At 62.1% G+C, this 15156-nt stretch overlaps 1 protein-coding gene across 1 annotated transcript in view; it reads right to left on the bottom strand.

Annotated features, from left to right (window-relative positions):
- The window catches only part of RAB44 (RAB44, member RAS oncogene family), a 29524-nt gene that overhangs the window by 7673 nt on the left and 6695 nt on the right, over window positions 1–15156 (bottom strand). Inside the window, exons 2-9 of the mRNA XM_054722248.1 lie at window positions 14316–14427; window positions 12434–12608; window positions 10817–10960; window positions 8924–9014; window positions 8467–8562; window positions 6104–6288; window positions 4334–5048; window positions 553–1330 (exon numbers count right to left, since the gene is read on the bottom strand). Of these exons, the coding sequence (XP_054578223.1) occupies window positions 553–1330; window positions 4334–5048; window positions 6104–6288; window positions 8467–8562; window positions 8924–9014; window positions 10817–10960; window positions 12434–12608; window positions 14316–14427 (2296 nt within the window). The remainder of the gene's footprint in view (window positions 1–552; window positions 1331–4333; window positions 5049–6103; window positions 6289–8466; window positions 8563–8923; window positions 9015–10816; window positions 10961–12433; window positions 12609–14315; window positions 14428–15156) is intronic.

The raw sequence follows: 15156 nt of genomic DNA, 5'->3' as shown, positions 1-15156 counted from the left end.
CCATTATGCAGATGAGGGTTTGGGGGCTCAGGGGGCTTAAATCATTTGTGCAAGTTCATATGGCTAGTAAGTGGCAGGAGGAGATATACAACTCAGGCACCCAGCTTCCTAGCGTACCACACGCCACAAGCATCTTCTGTGTAAAACATTCAACTTGCCCAAGGCAACTCCCCCCAGAGCCTGGCTGGCTGGCAGGGGCTGGTCCTGACCACATGCAACCAGTGCGACCCTGCAGAGCCCTGCCTTCCCCCCAGCCATGTGGGTGGGACTCGCTTGTTTTCACCATCAATCAGCACTGGCACCTAAATTGCAGGGTGCTTTGTTGATGTGGCGCATTATAAGCTAATCAGATCAATGCAGGAAAAGCAAATTACCTGTAATTAGGGAGGATTAGTAAAATGGTACGAGTATCCCATATAAAGTCTGTCTAGAGCAGGGCCTGGGCCAGGACAGACTGCAGCTTCCCCAGGGGTGCTGGCTCCGGCCTGCTCGGGCTCGCTGGCCAGGGCCCTGGGCCTCCCCACCCCGCCACCCCCCAGGATGGGCGCTTACCCACAGTGGCTGTCAGCCCAGAGGCAAAGGTGTTCTGGTGCAGCAGGTGCAAGAAGGATGTTTTGCCCACGTTCGAGTCTCCCAGGAAGATGATGTGGAAGATGTGATCGGGGTCGGCTGGAGACTCGTTGCCCGTGGGGTCCCCTGGGGTGGGGGTCAGCCCAGCCTCCCCAGAGCCTGTTCCTGGGTCTTCAGGCCTGTTCTCTGCCCGAGGCGCACGGGGTTGTGGGGGGCCTTGTTCTCCCTCCGCCTGAGCGGCTGTGGGTGGCGGCCTGGGTTGGGCTTTGAGCACAGCCTCCATGATGGGCAGGGTGTTCGTGGGCGGCTGGGGCCCTGCCTCACCCCCGGGCTGAGCCGCCCGAGGGGGAGAGTCCCTTGGAGGGGATGGTCTTCCAGGAGCAGGGCCGTCCGCCTCAGCCTGAGCCTGCGCTGTGTCAGGTGGGAGAGGGGCGGGCGGGGAACGTCGCTGGGGGCGTTCTGAGGGCCCCGTCCTCAGGCCCCGAGCCTCAGCGAGCTGCTCTGAACTGAGGCCTTGTCGGCCTTGGCCCCCCTGTTTCCTCTCCTCCTCCCGGGACCCCTCCTCCAGACTCTGCTGTGGGAGTGCAGGAAGCCCGCCGGGCTGGGCCTGGCCGGGATCTTCCCTTAGCCCCCCAGTTCGGCCCTCCAGCCCATCCGGGCCCAGCTCACCCTGCGGCACTCCCTTTGTGGGAGCCTCAGCCACACCCCCCAGGCCCTCTGAGGGCTCAGCCAGGGGAGCCTCAGCCACACCCCCCAGACCCTCTGAGGGCTCAGACAGCAGAGCCTCAGCCTCACCCTCCAGACCCTCTGAGGGCTCAGCCAGCAGAGCCTCAGCCACACCCTCCAGACCCTCTGAGGGCTCAGCCAGGGGACCCTCAGCCACACTCCCCAGACTCTCTGAGGGCTCAGCCAGGGGAACCTCAGCCACACCCTCCAGACCCTCTAAGGGCTCAGCCAGGGGACCCTCAGCCACACCCTCCAGACCCTCTGAGGGCTCAGACAGCAGAGCCTCAGCCTCACCCCACAGACCCTCTGAGGGCTCAGCCAGGGGAACCTCAGCCACACCCTCCAGACCCTCTGAGGGCTCAGACAGCAGAGCCTCAGCCACACCCTCCAGACCCTCTGAGGGCTCAGCCAGCAGAGCCTCAGCCACACTCCCCAGACCCTCTGAGGGCTCAGACAGCAGAGCCTCAGCCACACCCTCCAGACCCTCTGAGGGCTCAGCCAGCAGAGCCTCAGCCACACTCCCCAGACCCTCTGAGGGCTCAGACAGCAGAGCCTCAGCCTCACCCTCCAGACCCTCTGAGGGCTCAGACAGCAGAGCCTCAGCCTCACCCTCCAGACCCTCTGAGGGCTCAGCCAGGGGACCCTCAGCCACACTCCCCAGACTCTCTGAGGGCTCAGCCAGGGGACCCTCAGCCTCACCCTCCAGACCCTCTGAGGGCTCAGCCAGCAGAGCCTCAGCCTCACCCTCCAGACCCTCTGAGGGCTCAGCCAGGGGAACCTCAGCCACACCCTCCAGACCCTCTGAGGGCTCAGACAGCAGAGCCTCAGCCTCACCCTCCAGACCCTCTGAGGGCTCAGCCAGGGGACCCTCAGCCACACTCCCCAGACTCTCTGAGGGCTCAGCCAGGGGACCCTCAGCCACACTCCCCAGACTCTCTGAGGGCTCAGACAGCAGAGCCTCAGCCTCACCCTCCAGACCCTCTGAGGGCTCAGCCAGGGGACCCTCAGCCACACTCCCCAGACTCTCTGAGGGCTCAGCCAGGGGACCCTCAGCCACACTCCCCAGACTCTCTGAGGGCTCAGACAGCAGAGCCTCAGCCACACCCCCCAGACCCTCTAAGGGCTCAGACAGCAGAGCCTCAGCCACACCCTCCAGACCCTCTGAGGGCTCAGCCAGGGGACCCTCAGCCACACCCTCCAGACCCTCTGAGGGCTCAGCCAGGGGACCCTCAGCCACACCCCCCAGACCCTCTGAGGGCTCAGACAGCAGAGCCTCAGCCTCACCCTCCAGACCCTCTGAGGGCTCAGCCAGCAGAGCCTCAGCCTCACCCTCCAGACCCTCTGAGGGCTCAGCCAGGGGAGCCTCAGCCTCACCCTCCAGACCCTCTGAGGGCTCAGCCAGGGGACCCTCAGCCACACTCCCCAGACTCTCTGAGGGCTCAGCCAGGGGAACCTCAGCCACACCCTCCAGACCCTCTAAGGGCTCAGACAGCAGAGCCTCAGCCACACCCTCCAGACCCTCTGAGGGCTCAGACAGCAGAGCCTCAGCCTCACCCTCCGGACCCTCTGAGGGCTCAGCCAGGGGACCCTCAGCCTCACCCTCCAGACCCTCTGAGGGCTCAGACAGCAGAGCCTCAGCCTCACCCTCCAGACCCTCTGAGGGCTCAGACAGCAGAGCCTCAGCCTCACCCTCCAGACCCTCTGAGGGCTCAGACAGCAGAGCCTCAGCCTCACCCTCCAGACCCTCTGAGGGCTCAGCCAGGGGAGCCTCAGCCTCACCCTCCAGACCCTCTGAGGGCTCAGACAGCAGAGCCTCAGCCTCACCCTCCAGACCCTCTGAGGGCTCAGACAGCAGAGCCTCAGCCACACCCTCCAGACCCTCTGAGGGCTCAGCCAGGGGACCCTCAGCCACACCCTCCAGACCCTCTGAGGGCTCAGCCAGGGGAGCCTCAGCCACACCCTCCAGACCCTCTGAGGGCTCAGCCAGGGGACCCTCAGCCACACCCTCCAGACCCTCTGAGGGCTCAGCCAGGGGACCCTCAGCCACACCCCCCAGACCCTCTGAGGGCTCAGACAGCAGAGCCTCAGCCTCACCCTCCAGACCCTCTGAGGGCTCAGACAGCAGAGCCTCAGCCTCACCCCACAGACCCTCTGAGGGCTCAGCCAGCAGAGCCTCAGCCACACCCTCCAGACCCTGTGAGGGCTCAGCCAGGGGAACCTCAGCCACACCCTCCAGACCCTCTGAGGGCTCAGACAGCAGAGCCTCAGCCTCACCCTCCAGACCCTCTGAGGGCTCAGACAGCAGAGCCTCAGCCTCACCCTCCAGACCCTCTGAGGGCTCAGCCAGCAGAGCATCAGCCTCACCCTCCAGACCCTCTGAGGGCTCAGCCAGGGGAACCTCAGCCACACTCCCCAGACTCTCTGAGGGCTCAGCCAGGGGAACCTCAGCCACACCCCCCAGACCCTCTGAGGGCTCAGACAGCAGAGCCTCAGCCTCACCCTCCAGACCCTCTGAGGGCTCAGCCAGCAGAGCCTCAGCCTCACCCTCCAGACCCTCTGAGGGCTCAGACAGCAGAGCCTCAGCCACACCCTCCAGACCCTCTGAGGGCTCAGACAGCAGAGCCTCAGCCTCACCCTCCAGACCCTCTGAGGGCTCAGACAGCAGAGCATCAGCCACACCCCCCAGACCCTCTGAGGGCTCAGCCAGGGGAACCTCAGCCACACCCTCCAGACCCTCTGAGGGCTCAGCCAGGGGAACCTCAGCCACACCCCCCAAGCCCTCTGAGGGCTCAACCTGGGCAGCCTCAGCCTCACCCCCCAGACCCGGGGAGGACACAGCCAGGGGAGCCTCAGCCACACCCCCCAGACCCTCTGAGGGCTCAGCCAGCAGAGCCTCAGCCACACCCCCCAGAGCCTCTGAGGGCTCAGCCAGGGGACCTTCAGCCTCACCCCCCAGACCCTCTGAGGACTCAGACAGCAGAGCCTCAGCCACACCCCCCAGACCCGGGGAGGACACAGCCAGCCCTGCCAGGAGGACTCTGGCCCCTCTGGGCTCCAGTCCCGGGGCGGAGCCCGCAGTATGAGGGCCCTGGTGGAGGGCCTCCCTGTGCCTGGGTGGCTTGGCTGGGACAGGCCCCGTCCAGGAGTCCCTATCATCTGGGTCTGACGTCTGGAAGTGTGTGCTGGGCCCAGCTGGGGCCTGGGCAGCAGGAGAAGCCCCCTGGGGAGGGGGGCCATCCCCCCGAGGATCAAGCACTTTGAGTGCAGCTGCCCCCAGGCCGCCTGACCCCCCAGCTGGAGTTGTGGGGAGAAGAGGCTCCCCAAAGAAGTGGCCCTCAGGGCCCGGCCCGGGCTCTCCCTGAGGGTGCACGCTGCGAGGCTCCGCGGGCCGCTCTGCACTGAGGTCCTGCCCACCTGGGTCTGCTCCTCTCCCTTCCTCGGGCCTGGCAGTCACCCCAGGGGGGCTCCCTGGGGCCGCATTGGGATCTGAAGATGGCTCCCGACCAAACAACAGATCGTGCTGCTCTGAGATGGAGATCTGCCTGACCACTCGGGGTGTCTGGGGGGCAGAGGGGGATGTCGGGGTGGCGGGCGGGCTCCACAGTAGCTGTGGGGTTCTGTGCCAGGGGCTGTTGAAGCTGCTCAGGAGCTGGTCCCAGTCATCATTGTCCCCGAACAGTCCTGGCAGGGGCGCCTCCTCAGAGGAGACTGCCTGAGGGTCGGGAGCCTTCTCCTCACCTGCTCTGGGCACACTGCAAAGGGGTGGAGCTCAGGTCAGGGGAGGCAGGTAGACGCACACCAGCCCCGCCTGCAGCCCTCACGTCAGTTGACACCTCAGTTGCACACAAGACCTGTGAGTAGGTGTGAATGTGCGTGTGTGTATGTACGTGTGTGAGTGTGTGTGCAAGTGAGTGTGTGAGTGTGTGTGCAAGTGAGAATGTGAGTGTGAGTGTGTGTGTGCGGGAGTGTGTGTGAGTGTGTGTGTGAGTGTGTATGAGTGCATGTGTGAGTGTATGTGAATATGTTAGTGTGTGTGCGAGTGAGAGTGTGTGTGAGAGTGTGTGTGAGTATGTGTGTGTGAGTGTGTGTATGAGTGTGTGTGAGTATATGAGTGTGTGTGAATATGTGTTAGTGTGTGTGTGAGTGCGTGTGTGTTTGTAAGTGAGTGAGAGTGTGAGAATGTGTGAGTGTGTGAATATGTGTTAGTGTGCTTGTGAGTGTGAGAGTGAGTCTGTGTGTGCGTGTGTGTGAATATGTGTTAGTGTGTGAGTGCATGTGAATACGTGTTAGTGTGTGTGAGTGTGTGTATGAGTGTGTGTGCGTGTATGAGTGTGTATGAATGTGTGTTAGTGTGTGTGAGTATGTGTGAGTGCGTGTGTGTTTGTAAGTGAGTGAGAGTGTGTGAGTGTGTGTGTATATGTGTGAGTGTGTGTGAGTGTGTGAATATGTGTTAGTGTGTGAGTGTGTGTGAATATGTGTTAGTGTGTGTATGAGTGTGTGTGCGTGTATGAGTGTGTATGAATTGTGTTAGTGTGTGTGAGTGCGTGTGTGTTTGTGAGTGAGAGTGTGTGAGTGCGTGTGTATATGTGTGAGTGAGTGTGTGTGTGTCCGAATCCCAGGTGTGGCCTTGGGCACATGACTCTCCCTCTGCCCGTCAGTCTCCTTGTCTGGAAAATGGACCTGACAGCCTGGCAGTGTGGTGGGCTTCATGAGGGGCCGTGTGTGCTGGTGCTGACAGCCAGAGAACAGCCCCTCCCTCCTCCAGGAAGCCCCTGGTCCCACCCCAGCCCAGGCGGCAGCCACTTGCCTCGGCTCCTCCACCTGCCAGGACACGCGGCTCCTGGCGAAGTTCAGGTGCCCCCGGGTCATCTGCAGCTGCTCCTGCACCTGCTGCAGCCGCTCAGCCAGGTCCCGCTGGGCCTCCCGAAGCTGCAGCTTCTCGGAGCCGGCCTCCCGGTGTGCGCTGCTGAGGCGCTGGAGCTCGGCCTCCAGCTGCAGGAGGGGGGGCGGTGAGGGGACAGAAGCCAGCTGCCCTCCAGGACAACCGACAGCCCCCCAAGGCCATTGTGGGGCACAGGCTCCAGGTCCCCAAGGCCCAGCTTAAAGCAGGACTGGAGGGGTGACCACTCCTTCCTAACTGGCTCCATGACCTCCCAGCGGGAGGGACGTTTGAATTGCTGGCTGGAGAGGGCACAGGGAACTGCAGAAACAAACTGCCATCGCCAGCAGGGCCGCCTCTGAGGCCACACCCTCCATCTGTCTGCAGGGAGCTCCTGGTCCGACAGCAAGTCCCGCGACTTCAGACGGAGAGCGGCTTGTCCACGCAGTGGGAGGCAAAGCCCTCCAATGGCCCAGGGCCCTGCACAGACCCCCCACCCACCCTGTTACATCTCTGACCTCCCCTCCCACTGCCACTCCCCCCGTCCCAGCCACGGGTCTCCCTGAACACTCACAGCGCCTGCCTACCTCAGGGCCTTTGCACTCACCCTTCCCTCTGCCTGGCTGCTCTTCCCCGTCATCGCATGGCCCACCCCGCACCTTCTTCAGGTCTTTACTCCAATGTCTTCATCGATCAAAACCCTTCTGTCCCCCAGCCCTGCTTTACACTGTCCTCCTCCGCACTTTCGTTATCTGATATGTTATGGGTTTTCCTTGCTTGTTTTATCCTCCGTCTCCCTGACTAGACAATAACTCCGTGGGCAGAGGCTTGTGTCTGTCATGTTCCTCAGAACCTAGAACTGCCTGGCACGTAGCAGGTGCGTCCTAACTAGCTGTTGGGGGCAGGGATGAAGGGCCTGGGCAGAGCTTCAGGGGGGACAGGACACCATGGCCCCACGTGGAAGTCCGACCTTCTCCCTCGGCAGGAGGGGCCTGCTGCCTCGGGGCACCTGGGGCACCAGCCCGTGTCGGGAGGGCGAGGCGGGTGGCGGGGCAGCCAAGGCAGCGCGGGGGGAGCTGCCGAAGGGATGGGGAGTCCCGTCACCACCGGTGTGAGTTACTGCGGGCGGCGGTTTAGGAGTTGAAGGAAGAGACCGTGGGGCAGGGTCTCAGACCAAAGGCTCAGCCACAAGGAGACCGGGAAGTGGCCATCGGCTGCCGGGCCCGGTGTCAGGGCAGCAGGTCCTCTGCCCCGGAGCCAGATCAGATTCAGAGACAGGAACAGCCATGATGGGTAAAGCTCGGCACATCACAGCGGTTTTCTAAGGCAAGAACCGAACCCCACTTCTCTGTTGAGGAAACCAAGGCTCGGGGAGGTTAGAAACCTGCCAAGGTCACTCAGCTGCCCATGAAGACGAGAGCTGGACGCCACCTGCGGCCCAGCCTCTCCAGCAGCGAGGCCTGGGTTTGCCCTGCATTTCCTGCTCCACAGCGCTTTCCACTTATTGCCTCACTAGTGGCCCAGTGCATGAAATTCATGCACAGGGGGGTGTCCCTCAGCCCATCCTGCACCCTCTCCAATCTGGGACCCCTCGGGGGATGTCTGACCCTAAACCAGCAGTCGGACATCCCTCTCACAATCCGGGACCGCTGGCTCCTAACTGCTCACCTGCCTGCATGCCTGATCACCCCTAACCACTCTGCCTGCTGGCCTGATCACCCCTAACTGCCCGCCCCTGCCGACCTGATTGCCCCCAACTGCCCCTCCTTCCAGCCAGCTCACCCCCAACTGCCCCCCTGCCAGCCTGTTCACTCCCAACTGCCCCCTTGCCAGCCTGCTTGCCCCCAACTGCCCCCCCCTGCTGGCCTGATAGCCCCCAGCTGCCCCCCCCCAACCAGCCTGATCACCCCCAACTGCCTCTGCCTCAGCCCCACCACCATGGCTTTGTCTGGAAGGACGTCTGGAAGGTCTCCTGGTCTAATTAGCATATTACTCTTTTATTAGTATAGATGTTACACAACCAGCCTAGGAGATGCAATAGATGTGGCCAGTCCCATTTCACAGGTGGAGAAACTAAGGCCGGGCAAGCAGTTATTTCCTCAGATTTGCATTGGAACCACAGGGATTTGAACCTACCCCTTCTGGCTCCTGTCCTGGTGCTCCCGCTGCCCTACCTGGCCTCACCTCAGAAAAGGGCCCACCATGCCTTTCCCAGGGGGCCACTCTCTATGCACCCTCAGGCAGGGGTGCCAGTCTGAGTCCTCAGAGACTGGGCGCCGGGCCGCACTCACCTCCCTCTGGCCCTCCGCCAGCTGCTGCGCCTCGCGCTCCTTGGCCTCCAGGACCGCCTGCATCTGGGAGCTGCGGGCCAGGTCCCGGGAGTCACTCTGAGGAGAGAGAAGCCTCAAGCCCTGGCGCAGCGTCTAAGCCCCGGCCAGGCTCCACCTCCACCTGGGCCGGGGGCGCAGGGTCCCAGCAGAAGGGGTCTCGGGACAACTGCCCTGGCTCAGGCCTGGATTGTGGCAACAAGGAAACCGAGGCCCAGAGAGTGGGACCGGCCCCAGGGGACAGAGCGAGACCCGCAGAGAGGGGATGGGGCTCGGCACTCCTCACCCCATCTCCTGGTCAGGGGTGTGAGAGGACCCACTCCCAGCCACCTCCTGCTACCCCACACTGGCCGGGCGCCGGCCCCACCTCTGGGCCAGCAGGGGGGTCCGGGCCGGGGAGGGCAGGCAGCCGGGAGCCCACCTTGGCCTGCAGCTGCTGCTTCTGCCGGCCGATCTGCTGCTCCATCTCCTCGTACAGCTGCTGGACCTCGCGGTGGTGGTCAGAGTCCCGCCTGGAACGGGGGGAGGTGCCGCCGGAGGACCTGGTTTGGAGTCCACCTACTGCTCACCTGGCTTGGGCAGGGACCCTGACCCTCGTTACCCTGGGAACAGTTGTCCCAATAGCAGCCCCTCACCCACGCACCCCTGACGTTGGTCACGCTGATCCCATCACCTGACTCCTGTAGCCATCGCCAAGCTATTGGTCCCCTGGCCCTGTCACAGGGTCCCCATCACTTCACACCCACATCCCCCTCATCCCTCCGTCCCCACATCCCTCCGTCCCCACATCCCTCCGTCCCCACATCCCTCCGTCCCCTCATCCCTCCGTCCCCACATCCCTCCGTCCCCACATCCCTCCGTCCCCACATCCCTCCGTCCCCTCATCCCTCCGTCCCCACATCCCTCCGTCCCCACATCCCTCCGTCCCCTCATCCCTCCGTCCCCACATCCCTCCGTCCCCTCATCCCTCCGTCCCCTCATCCCTCCGTCCCCTCATCCCTCCGTCCCCACATCCCTCCGTCCCCACATCCCTCCGTCCCCTCATCCCTCCGTCCCCACATCCCTCCGTCCCCACATCCCTCCGTCCCCTCATCCCTTCGTCCCCACATCCCTCCGTCCCCACATCCCTCCGTCCCCACATCCCTCCGTCCCCTCATCCCTCCGTCCCCACATCCCTCCGTCCCCTCATCCCTCCGTCCCCACATCCCTCCGTCCCCTCATCCCTCCGTCCCCTCATCCCTCCGTCCCCACATCCCTCTGTCCCCACATCCCTCCGTCCCCACATCCCTCCGTCCCCTCATCCCTCCGTCCCCACATCCCTCCGTCCCCACATCCCTCTGTCCCCTCATCCCTCCGTCCCCTCATCCCTCCGTCCCCACATCCCTCCGTCCCCTCATCCCTCCGTCCCCACATCCCTCCGTCCCCTCATCCCTCCGTCCCCTCATCCCTCCGTCCCCACATCCCTCCGTCCCCTCATCCCTCCGTCCCCTCATCCCTCCGTCCCCACATCCCTCCGTCCCCTCATCCCTCCGTCCCCTCATCCCTCCGTCCCCACATCCCTCCGTCCCCTCATCCCTCCGTCCCCTCATCCCTCCGTCCCCTCATCCCTCCGTCCCCACATCCCTCCGTCCCCTCATCCCTCCGTCCCCACATCCCTCCGTCCCCTCATCCCTCTGTCCCCTCATCCCTCTGTCCCCTCATCCCTCTGTCCCCACATCCCTCTGTCCCCTCATCCCTCTGTCCCCTCATCCCTCTGTCCCCACATCCCTCTGTCCCCACATCCCTCTGTCCCCTCATCCCTCTGTCCCCACATCCCTCTGTCCCCTCATCCCTCTGTCCCCACATCCCTCTGTCCCCTCATCCCTCTGTCCCCTCATCCCTCTGTCCCCTCATCCCTCTGTCCCCACATCCCTCTGTCCCCACATCCCTCTGTCCCCTCATCCCTCTGTCCCCACATCCCTCTGTCCCGACATCCCTCTGTCACCATCCCCCTGCTTCCATCGCTCAGACCCCCGCAGAGCTGTGCCCATGCCAACCCCAGAGCCGCCACACGCAGTGCCACCTACGTGAGTGGCTGCCACGTGGCCCTGCACCAAGACGCACTTGGCATCCCACTCTCGACAAAGGCCTACTCTGTCCTCCCCAACCCCCTAAGCCTGCCCTTCCTCCAGCTCGCTCCGCCCACCCAGCTTCCGGGCTCTGCGTGGCCTTGGCCTCCATCCTGCAGCCGAGGGACTCCCAGTAAGATCCAGCTAACATGTGAAGAGCTCCCACTGCATGCATTCCCAAGTGGGCGCGACCCCCACCCACTCACTTCCTCAGGGTCAGCTCCAGAGACTCCTTGTCGGCCCGGGCCTCCTGCAGGCGGCTGCTCATCTGCGCCAGGAAACCCTCCAGGTTGCCCGCCAGCTGGGGCTCCTCCTGCCTCAGCTTCCCCCACAGCTGCCAGATCTCCTGCCTGGGAAGCGGGAGCCAGAGGTGAGACATGGGGGGGCCCCCGTTCTCCACATGAATGGCAACACTCCAAGAGACTGGGGCGCCTGGGCTGCAAAAATCTATTGACCTCTGCAGGTGCAACCAAATGCCACGCCCTCCGGGGGTCTCTCCCAGGTGTGCCCTCTCCCTTCTTGTTTTTAATCCTCCCCCAAGGATATTTTCCCATTGATTTTTAGACAGAGTGGAAGGGAGGAGAAAGGAGAGGGAGAGACAGCGAGAGAAACATCAATGTGAGAGAGATACTTTGATTGGTTGCCGCCCACACACACCCCAACCTGGGGCTGGGATCAAGCCTGCAACTGAGGTACGTGCCCTTGGCCAGAATCGAACCCGGGACCCTTCAGTCCGCGGGTGGACGCTCCAGCCACTGAGCCAAACTGGTTAGGGCTGCCCTCTCCCTTCTTGAACCCCCATAGGACCTTGGTTCTCTGTGGTTTGGTGATGAACTGTGGGGAGGGGGACCTGGAGCCTGCCGGCCCCGGGCCTCAGCTGCCTTCTCCCTTCTCCCACTCCCTAGCTGTGTGATCTTGGGCAAGTACCATGCCCTCTCTGGGCTTATTCGTAAAATAGGGAGGCTGATACCTGCCCAGCAAGTTCTCCAGAGAATGAGACACGCCCAGTGAAGGCACCCGCTTGGGGCCTGGCACAGGGCTGGCACCTCATACATGCTGCCTTCACATGGACTTAATTAAGTTGTGAGGACCGATGCCAGAGAGCTGAGAGCAGGCCAAGCGCCAAGGAGGTGAATGGCTCCCCACCACGCCTGGCCCTGCAGCCTGTACCCTACGCCCCACCCGGCCTGCCCCACAGCCCTGGGCCTGCCCTCTGAGAGCTCGTTCCCACAGCCCTGTGGGGCCGGCGACCCCCTGCTGGCTCTGACGCCCCAGTGGCAGATGGGGTGCGTGGGAGGGGCACTTTTAGGCAGGGCCCCCCTTCTTTGAGCACGAGTAAACCCCAAGAGCCCAGAACCAGAGCCAGTTTGGAGGAAACGCTGTCTGTCTCCAAATCTCCCAACCCAGGGCATCACCGTCCTAAGTCCACTCAAGTGGGGACCCTCTTTTGGGGTTAAGAAAGGCACCCTCAAATGTGAGTACCCTTGGGGGGCTGCCCCAGCTCGGTAACCCTCCGGAGGAGTGATTCTAGGGCAGGACAGAGCAGGGGGCGGGGCCAGGGCCTGGGGCTCCTCCTGAGCAGGCATCTCCACCTGGGCTTTATTTATCCCCAGCAGCTCTGCGCTCACTCTGCAGCCAGGGAAAGGAGGTCCGAGGTTAGGCCACTTGCCCCAAGTCACACAGCTAACAAGTGGCCAAACCAGAATTTGCACCCAGCTCTACCGGGCGGCGCCCCACTTTCACACTGTGTCCAGGCGAGGCCTCGCCTACATGGACTGGCAGTGCCCGTCCCGCCCCCCCTCCACACACTGTGCTGGCCTTACTCAGGAAGTGAGTGGCCACCCCCCAGCTGCTCCATGAAGGCAAGAAACGCCTCCTTCTCCTCCGCGTCCGCCTCCTCCAGCACGGGGAAGCTGGTGGCCGCAGATCCTCGCTTGGACGACAGTGGCCTCCTTCCGCGGACCCTCTGGGTGCTCGGGCTGGAGCCAAAGATACTCTCTGTGCGACAGAAGGGGACAGAAATGGGGGGGAGTGGGTTGGGCTCAGCCCCTGACCCCTTACCTTGCCCTGCTCCAGCCCTGGGGGAAATAATTATATCCGTTCTGGTCACATTTATACAGGCCCATGTTCATGCATTCCGCATGTCAGCCTTGGGAGGCTACTGACGGCAGCACTGTGCCCATTTTACAGATGAACAGGCGAGGCCCAGAGAGGCCTAATGAGTTGCTGGAAGTCACACAGCAGCTCCATGGTGGCCAACACATTCTTCATTCACCCAGAATATTTATTGAGCACTGAATATTTACGTGCTGGGGCCAAAAATGGCCCAAATCCTTGTCCCAGTAGAACTGACATTGTGAGTGCTGAAAAGGACACATTTTTTAAAAAGTAAATTTGCTAAGTGAGCTAAAGGAATGAGCAGGACAATTTCCACTGAGAGACGGGGGCTACTTTAGAGCGAGTGGTTAGGCGTGCCCTGAGGACGTGACGTTGGAACCGAGATGAGAACAGCAAGAAGGAGCAAGTCATGTGCCTTCCTGGGGAGGCGTATTCCAGGCAGAGAGAACAGCACGTGCAAAGGCCCTGTGGTAGGAAACAGACTGGCACACCGGAGCAGAGAGTGGCACTGAGTGAGCCAAGAGGTTGGCAGAATCTGGCTGGTGCTGCCCTGTGGGCCCGGGAAGGGTGCAGATTGTGTTGCACAGGCAGGGGCAGTCCCTGGGGCGCTGGGCAGGACTAGATAAGAAGATGGACCTTGCGGGGAGGGTGCATGGACAACAATGTTCCCTCTGCCCCCACCCCCGATTCCAGACCCCAATCCCCCTCCCTACTCCCAGTTTCCCAATCACCAGAACCAGAGCACCCACCTCCTGGGCAGCCCCGACCTATAAATGCAGATCCTGGCCGCCCTCTCTGTTGCCCGCCAAACTTTTGGAGACTAGCAAGCTGAGAACCCCAGATGGCTCTGCATTAATGTAAGGCCACTGGGCTCTGCAGGGTCTCCGGAAGGACATCACACCTCCACTCCTGGGCCAGGTCTTCTCCCCGCCCCCTCCGCCCCCGCCCTGGAGAAGGGGGAGCATCGTTCCCTGCTGGTCTCGGTCTCTGTCTCTTTAGGTCCTTTGGGGCCTGTCTTGAGAAGCAGGCGTGGAAGTAGCCCTGCTCAGTGAGGACTAAAGGCCCGGGAAGCCCCACCCACTAAATATCACCCTGTGCTGCTCCCTGGGCCCTAAATTCCCTAACCAGCCCGGCTGTGAACTTCCTCAGAGGGATACAGCCTGTGGCCTCAGGAATGGGGGGCGCTTACCTTCTCGCTAAGGGAAGCCTTTTGCTGGGGAGAAGACAGGGAGGCATCAGAGAGCAGGCCTGGCAGCCTCTCTAGAGAAGGGGGTGCTGAGGGGGTCCCCAGCTCTGGCCGGTGGGAAGGTGGGAAAGGAAGCGACCCGATCTCCGGGGCTAGAGTCCTAAGGCTCAAACCGCCGGCTTTCCACGGGGCTGAGTGTCCTCATCTCCACAGTCCCCAGGACGGTCTTCCACACCCTGAGCTCTCTCGGGGGCGCTGTGAGGGCCCCTGGTTGCTAAGGTGTCACTGTTGCTTTCTGTCAGCCCAGCCTGGCCCCGTGCTGGGCTCACTGCAGGGATGCCTGCCCGTGCGGCCAGCCCCACAGCACCTCCTCCCAGCACCTCCTCCCGGGACAGACATACTCAGCCCAGAGCTGAACTCTTCCAGGGGGAGGCGTCCCTTCCGCTCCACGTCCACCCAGTCAAAGATCATCTCCGGCTCCTCCTCGCTGCCCAGGAAGCTGAACTTGGCCACCTGCAAAGAGGGGGTAGATTGGGTGCTGCTCCCACTGGGCCCCCCTCAAAAAAGAGAGGTGTTTGTCTTCAGCCACCCCCACCTTCCCTCTCCCCAGTTTGGAGTCCCACGGCCTGCCTGAGCCAGAGCCTGCCCTGAGGCTCCCGGACCCGGACCCTGTCCGAGACAGCCTCTGCAGAGCCTTAACTTCTCCACACCTTCCCCCATCCTCCCTTTTGCCTGTCCTGAGTCTCTCTCTTAAGGACCCTAATAAAGGACAGTAGGGAATCCGCCCCAGATGGTGTTTATCAGTGTCCAAAAATTAACCTGGAACTTGAAAATAAGTCCCAGAGGTGGACAGCATGTTCCTCAGGGGGCAAAAGCCCCCGAGCATCTTCTAGACGAGGGATGTACAGACTTCGTCTCATGGAGCTGATGAAAGGGCTCAGACTAGAGAAAGTCACAGGTTAACCCTTTGCACTCGCTTGATTTTTTCTCGATTCCTTTATTCTACTCGGGATTTAATTTTTTAAATACCCCAGATTTTACAAAGCGAGGCAGTAGAATAAAAAACTGGAGTTTCTTTTCATACAAACTTATTTATTTGGATTTTTTTATATTTCAAATTATTGATACATTCAAAGAGTCATTTTGAATTACTGCTACCGATGCTAACCGTGTCTAGTCACACTCGACAACCGAGTGCAAAAGGTTAACTTGTAGGTTTCGTCCGAGAGAGACGTAAGTAAT

This window comes from Eptesicus fuscus, chromosome 10 (assembly GCF_027574615.1).
Source record: "Eptesicus fuscus isolate TK198812 chromosome 10, DD_ASM_mEF_20220401, whole genome shotgun sequence".
NCBI lineage: Eukaryota > Metazoa > Chordata > Mammalia > Chiroptera > Vespertilionidae > Eptesicus > Eptesicus fuscus.
This window is presented reverse-complemented; position numbering and strand designations above follow the sequence as displayed.